Source organism: Arachis hypogaea, chromosome 14 (genome assembly GCF_003086295.3).
Source record: "Arachis hypogaea cultivar Tifrunner chromosome 14, arahy.Tifrunner.gnm2.J5K5, whole genome shotgun sequence".
Lineage (NCBI taxonomy): Eukaryota > Viridiplantae > Streptophyta > Magnoliopsida > Fabales > Fabaceae > Arachis > Arachis hypogaea.
In genome coordinates, this window is record NC_092049.1 from 20,835,080 (window position 1) to 20,842,909 (window position 7,830).

Sequence of the window (7,830 nt, forward strand, 5' to 3'; positions counted from 1 at the left end):
CAGTTCTATAAAACCAGCACAAAATGACAACCTGCGGTGCATATCGCGGCGGTTAGGGGTCGGGGTTGCAATCAGCCTGGCATTTAGCGGCGGTTTTCTTCCAACCACCGCAAAATGGACATAACCATATATTTCAATATTTTCTTTAGTAATAACTGTCTGGGTATAATCTAGTTAAGTTAACACTACTATTTTAAGCTACATATTTTTAAATCATTGTTACTTAAACTTGTAACACTTTATCTAGATTCGTTTTACGTAAAAAAGCTCACAAGTTAAATAAGCTATGTATGTTAACCTATGTGAACAAATTTACCAATAAGATTTCTTTGCTTGCTTTATTGTCATTTAAATTTGCATTCAAACATAAATGTAAAAGAAGAAAATAAAGTCATACTCTGAACTTATAAAGTTAAAATAAAGTTTTAACGAGCATAAATCAAAGTTACTCCTTGTTGAAGTTATGCCTTACTAAACCCAAATCAAGAAACTCTAAAAGTAGATAAACATGTAAAACCGCGACCCAAATCATTAAATTAAGGAATCAGCGTAACTCTTATAATAAAAGATCAAAATTTCTCTTCAACATCGTATTGACTTCACGAATCTATGGGCTTCACGTTTTACAAGATCTGATATTTGATCTCGATACCATGGCTTTTTGTTCAGATTAAAGCATATTTTCTTAACATGTATATCATCTTCTCTTTGTTGGTCTTCTATAGTTTTATTGTCTTCTTCTGTAACCTTATTGAGATCAAACTGCATGGATCTGTCAATTCGAACAGAGAAGATATCATCTAAATTGTCTTCTGAATCAGACTCTTCCCCATTTAGACTGTCAAGGACTATTTCTCCAGAATATTCAGGTAATACTAAAAATATCAACATGCATACAACAAAATAAGTATACCCAGACGAAACTGAAAACTCCCAAGTCATTAGATACTGACTTAGAAAAAAAAGGCGTCAATATGCTAAGATCATTTTAAAACTAAACGCAAAGAATCGACAATTACCATTTCCCTTGTTGGTAGTTTGGACAAATTTCTTAGACATAAACTCTGTAGCAAATGTGGTGCTTGCAAAGGATGATGAAAAGTCCTCAGTTTTTATTTGTCCTTCACTGTCATGTTATGTATGCTAATGTTTAAAAAATGTAACACTATTGGAATTGATATTAAATATTGTATATCTAGTTTATCAAAACTGCAACATCTAGAACAACAACTGAAATAACATTAAAGATTTAACGTAAACTAACTTTTGATAAAACAAAAAAAAACCCGTTGAAAGAAACAGAAAATCTGCTTTTACTCATAAAAATTCACAATACAATAAATACTTAACTATAAATCGAAGTACACCAAGTTTTTTGTAACCCAAGAAAATAACATACAACGTTGAGTTTATTTAACTTAGTTCATGACGCAAAGATTCTTTTTAAATTGGTGCGTTCTATAGTGCCTATTATTTTACTATGCCTATGATGACAACAAAGAGGTGCCAAACCTGATTTTTCTAAAGAAATTTTGAACTAATGGTTAAGGTAAACATTTTAAACGAAAATTTGGAGAAAATAATTTTTTTATGCTAGAAAAATAATGAGAAGATAGATGTTAGCACATCATCTATAAATGATGAAATATGCATGAGTTAGGTTTTTTGGGTTTGAGAAGATCGATCATCATAGCAAACAAAAATTAAGATAAATTTTTGTTTATATTTATAAACACTAAAAATTCACAAACACTAGAATTTTAAACCCATATAAGAAATAAATAAAAAAATAAAAATCCTTTTATAAAATTAATTTGGTTTCAAAAAATAAAAATAATTAAATTTAATTAACATGAATAATTTGAAATTTTTTTTATATAAACAAAAATATAGAATAATTACCAAAATCAATCATTGGGCATTTTAAAATGAGAGACTTTAATCTCTTAGATTTTAAAATAGATAAAACAGTCTCCAACATTTATTTTCGTTAAACGATCCAGTCTCTCTCCAATTTGATTCGAAGAGTAAAGTATAAAACTATCTCTAAAAATTTAAAAGTAATATTTAAAAATTTTAATAGTCATTTTGATTAAAAGAATCAACTTAAAAGGATACTGTATTATCTAACAAAAAAGTAAATATTATAGATTATTTTGTGTATTTTGAAACTTTGAAGACTCAAATCTTTAATATTAAAAATTTTGAAAATGTTTTTGGATAAGTATTCAAAAAATATTACATAATTAAAATTTACAATTTTAAAATCTAAAATTTTCATATAGTTTTAAATTAATGATACATATTTAAATTAAACATCTATAATTGATAAGATATGTTAGTGTTCATAAATACTAATAGAAATAATAGAGTTTTGTCCAAAAAAAAAAAAGAAAAAAAAACCATTAAAGAGAGGAAAGAGTTCCAGGCAGAAAAGAGGCATCATGAGGGGTGTTTTTTTCCCCTCCCTTGTAAATTGGATTTTCCTTTTTTTTTTTTCAAGTGATGTATTGTAAAATGTAAATTTGGTTATCTACTATTGACATCTAAAGAAAAAAAAGAAAAAAGAACAAGAGAACCCAATTAAGCAAATTTTATCATTTTCAGTACTAACTAAGCAAGCTTCCTTTCATAATATTTTCGCCAAGTATCATACATCTATTGGTGGGTCAACAATTGGCCACTGCTAGGCACCATTTCTTATGCCACTAGAGAACTGGCCTTTTAAATTACGTTAAAATTCTTCATATAAGCATTACGCAACATCATCGATATTGTCTGAAGCATTTTCTGTTGGGTCTTCTATATCATCCTCCCTTACCAATTGTAAATCTCCAATGTCACCTTCCGCTGACATGTTCAACCCTAGCTGTGGAGAAAAACCAACTTCAGCTTCTTCATTGTCTTCTCCCATGTCATATAAATCTCGTGGTTTCACATGAACCACAACACTCCATTCCTTAACTATTTCATCATCCACATAGTATACAAGCTGAGCTTCTGAGGCCAATATGTATGGTTCATCTTCTTCTCGAACACCAGTGTGTATCGAACGAGAGAAATTAACGCTGGTAAGCCCCAAATGGTCTTGTTTGATGTCTCTACTGGTAGTGGTATCAACCCAAACACATTTGAACAATACTACTGTGAAATGACAGCTATAATTCAATTCAATTATGTTCACAATTTTTTCGTAATACAGAACACTACCAACAACGACTCTATTATCACGCATGCTTGCATAACTTCTTGTATTAGATGATATATGTACTCCACTATTTTGGGTTTTCAGCCGTCTTCCTTTGTGATAGTTCTAAACTTGTCCCATTAACGTTGTAGGCCCCAAAGCGTCTTGCCTGGATCATGGGACCGCACACAAGCAACTTCATTTCTTTCGAATGAAGCGTACTTTCCATTGGAACCTGGAACCACATAACATTTATGCTTTATATTAAATTCGGATTTCATAAAGTACTGATTCTAGGCTAAAAACACATTGGTCAGGTTAATATCCTATCAACCTCATGCTTGAACCACCAAGGAAATTCCGCATGCACAACACTATCGATCTTAGATTGCGACCTTGTCTGAGCCCATAAGCTTCGCTTTGTCTTTTCCTTAAATGTACTTTATGAGAGAAAGGAAAATTAAACCAACTAGTTATCGGGAGAAAACACTTACATTGGTGTTTTAAAAATACATGTGTATACTTACTCAACAAACGGAACCACGGTGTTGTAGTTGACTAGCACATGATGATGTGCTTGATGCTTTTCCATCGGTGTGAGTTCGAAATGCGAAACAGCCCCTATTGCCTTTCCAATAGCTGGGAACATAGTTTCTCTGGCATTATGTGTAACATCATCGGGTTGATCATCAACTCGCCCTGATCGGTTAATTCTAGTCTCAACATTATCCAACTATTTAGAACAGAAAGTTAGGATTTCCTCAAATAAATAGCCTTCTGCAATTGAGCCTTCTGGTTGTACCCTATTACAAACGTATTGCTTTAAACGTCCTAGATACCTGTTATATAAATACAACATAACGCTCAGTATATACACAATTAATTCAGCTGGTTGTATTAAAGGGGTTTAGCAGCAAGCTAACCTTTCTATTGGATACATGCACTGATAATGTATTGGTCCACCAAGAGTTACCTTTTCAACGAGATGCACCGTGAGATGAACCATGACAGTAACGAAGGATGGAGGGAAAATTATTTCCATCTAACACAGGTTTTGCACAACATGATTTTGAAGGTCAGCAAGCTGCATAGGATTTATGGCTTTCCCATAAAGTTCTCGAAAAAATTATAACAAATTTACAATCACATTGGACACCGGAATCGGAAGTGCATTCTTCACCAAAATTGGAAGTAATTATTCCATCAGAATATGGCAGTCATGACTTTTCAACCCAGACAACTTACGGTGTTGCAAATTAATACAACGAACAACATTGCTAGAGTAACCATATGGAAAGACCACATTTTGCGGAGTCTTCAGAAATACATCCCTCTGTGAATTTGACATCGCAAATATTGTAGGAGGATATTTACCACCTTCGCCCAGCCACAATTCATGCCTTATGCCCATGCATTGTAAATCTTTGCAAGCTTTAAGATTGTCTTTTGATTTGCCGCTATCGTTTAAGATAGTGAATACTACATTGTCACAGACTTTTTTTCTACATGCATCACATCAAGGTTATGACACAACATCTGATCCTTCCAGTATGGGAGGTCAAAGAAAACACTCTTCTTTTTCCAATGCGAGTCATCTTCATCTGCATCCTGGCCATTGCGTTTTTTTTGGATGTCACAGTTGAAATCTTCCAAAATGAAACGTGCACATTAGACTGTTGCCTCAATACATCTGTTCCGAATAACTTCTTCGGTGGATCTCCACCTTCGACTTGCCTGTCAAATCTATTACGGTCTAGTCTATATTTGTGTCCCTTATTCAAAAAGCGGTGATGGCCCATGAAACACCATTTTTGGCTGTCTTTCAGCCGATGAGACTTAGCGTCCAAGTTATACGTAGGACAAGCTAACCCACTATGCATATTCCAACTAGATAGGTTTTCCAATCCTGGAAAGTCGCTGATATTCCACATTAGTGCCGCACACATATTGAAAGTGTTTCCCTCTTTGGCATCATACGTTTTAACACCATCCCATAATTACTTCAACTCATCTACCAAAGGCTGCAAGTAAACATCTATGTCGTTACCTAACATTTTTGGCCCAGGAATAAGCATGGATAGAATGAGAGATGTCTATTTCATGCAAAGCCAGGGTGGAAGATTATACAAAATTAGAATCATAGGCCAGACAGAATACTTTGTGCTCATATTCCCAAAAGGATTAAATCCATCGCTCGCGAAGGCTAGGCGAACATTGCGCGGATCCTTCGACAAGTTAGTATACTTTGCTTCAAACTTTTTCCATGCTTTAGCGTCCCTTGGATGCCTAAGCATACCATCGTCATTACGCGCCTCTTTATGCCATAACACGTCAGTTGATGTCTTGCTACACATGAATAATCGTTGCAGTCGTGGTATGAGAGGAAAGTAATGAAGAGTCTTGGCTGCTATAGGTTTCCCATTTCTCTTTAGAGGTACGTTGAGCCTAACAATAGAGCCTTTTTTAGTCTTTTTCTTCCATCTTGAAGACCCATATCGCTTGTACTTGGTCAAGTTTTCATCATCACCTCAATACAACATACAATCTTTTGGACAAGCATCTATCTTGGTGTATTCAATACCCAACTTTCTTATTGTCTTCCTGGCTTTATACACTGTCTTTGGGAGTTTTGCTTGTTCGAATGCGTCTCGCAGTAAGTCAAGAATCATGGTCATTGCCTTGTCACTCACACTGCACATGCACTTAATATGATAAAGCTTAACTAAGAACGCTAATTTGGAGTACTTTGAGCATCCGGAATATAACTCCTGCTCTCCATCTGACAGTAGATCGTTAAAATCTCGTGCCGCGCAACTTGGATCTTCATATAAGTACGGCAACACATCTTCATCATCTTTGGCATGGTCGATTGTTGTTGTGTCTTCACTCCCATGTCGAAGCGTGAAATTGAATGCTTCATTGACCATTTGGTGCATTTGATTCACTTGGAATGTCAGATTTTCATGTACTCGTCCTAGTCCGGATCTCTCTACAACTGGCTTCTCACCATGACGCAACCAATTAGTATATCCATGGGGAAATGGTTGTAACGACAGATGGTCGTATGCATCCTCTCTTGTTTGCATAAGTTGAAACCCACATTTAGGACATGGACACTTTATCATGCCATCGGAGGATTCATTCGCAAATGCAAAGTCTAAGAAATTGTTCAATCCTTGCCTATATTCCACACTATTCCGTGACTTTGAAATCCAACTTTTATCAATATCTAGTATAGGATCAAATTATATCGAACTAATTAATAGACATACGAATTATGAGAAAACAAACTTGTAAAAATTTGGCCCATCAGACAATCTCAATTTAGTTTATTACTTTAATTAAGTTTAGCGAATTACAGTCACTATGAAATTTACATAGGTTTGCACAATATTTAAAATACCTTTCCTATACTTACTACTATTTTAACAGGAATAAATGTGACCGATAATATTTACAAAAAATACACCAAGGAATAGTCTTATGAAAATCCTTTTATGTCTTTTACGTTGTTATTATTTAAAATTCCGTCGATGTACGTTAGATATTTAAATGTGTAACTAATGTTTATATTAAATATTTTGTCAATTCTATTTGTTTTACATAAATTATTTATTACGTGTCATAATACTTGGTCGTATGTCTTTTTATTTTAGGTTAAATAGTATCTATTAATAATTAAATTAAACTTCAATATATTTTAAATAGGGTAAAATGCATAATTAAACCAAATGGATGTCCAAATTATTTAGGGATGACATAATAAAATTCTTAGAACAATGAGCGTTCATAAAAGATTTTTTATTATTAATCTATATGTTTCGGTTGTGTGGAAAACTGCATATGATAAATGTTTGATATAGGTATTATTTGGACTCGTACTAATTGACTTGGTTTTAACTTAATAAAATTATTTGGGTAAATTACTATAATAAAACAAATGGCTCCCAAAATTACTCAGATCTCCCAAAACAAAAAAGACTACCTAAATGTCCTAAGTTGCATTTCTATATAACTCAAATTAATTAAATTCGAGTTATGCAAAATGGTACTAAATCGAATCCATTAGATTCGAATTATATGCACACGCAAATTGTCTATAAATCGAAGCTAATAGCTTCGAATTCTATATGATCAATTATTATTATTATTATTATTATTATTATTATTATTATTATTATTATTATTATTATTATTATTATTATTATTATTACATATGATCAATTTTTTATTTACTTTGTCCCAAAAAATTTAACAATTCATACATAATAATTTTATAATTGAGAGTACTTAAAAAAGTACTAAAATATATTATTTTATATGTTAGATTTAATTTAATAAGTAAATATTAATTTCGAAAAGTCTCATAATTAAATATTTTATTTACTTTGTCTAAAAAGGTGTATTTACCTAAGCCTTTTATAGTACTAACATCTTTTAAGTCATTTTTTTAAATTATTTTTTTTGGAATAAAATATTTTCCTGTGGGATCTGAGTAATTTTGGGAACCATTTGGTTTATTATAGTAATTTACCCAAATTATTAAGTATAAGTCAATTAAGGTAATTTTATTGGGAATAATTTATTTAGATTTTGTTAAAAATTTTGGTTGTACCTTTTTTATTTCCTCAAATTTGTATTGC

The 7,830-nt window shown here is 32.3% G+C and overlaps 1 protein-coding gene across 1 annotated transcript; it reads right to left on the minus strand.

Moving 5' to 3' along the window:
• Positions 1-582: 582 nt before the first annotated feature.
• Positions 583-6,312, minus strand: LOC140178527 (uncharacterized). The gene is made up of 11 exons (XM_072215701.1): positions 5,723-6,312; positions 5,401-5,533; positions 5,189-5,280; positions 4,757-5,104; positions 4,458-4,644; positions 4,111-4,229; positions 4,002-4,026; positions 3,715-3,920; positions 2,760-3,158; positions 1,020-1,126; positions 583-875 (listed from the first exon to the last, which is right to left on the minus strand). Exons 1-11 carry the CDS (start codon positions 6,310-6,312, stop codon positions 583-585), a joined length of 2,499 nt encoding a protein of 832 aa, XP_072071802.1.
• Between the last annotated feature and the right edge of the window lie 1,518 nt (positions 6,313-7,830).

Bases quoted from the DNA above. Each gene is read 5' to 3' on its own strand.
- LOC140178527 (XM_072215701.1), bottom strand. From the start codon at position 6,312: ATGATAAAGTGTCCATGTCCTAAATGTGGGTTTCAACTTATGCAAACA. The intron at 5,534-5,722 runs GTATTGAGGTGA...ATTCATGTGTAG, and splicing joins TGTCCAAAAGATTGTATGTT to CAAGACATCAACTGACGTGT. The intron at 1,127-2,759 runs GTAATGCTTATA...ATAACATGACAG, and splicing joins GACAATATCGATGATGTTGC to TGAAGGACAAATAAAAACTG.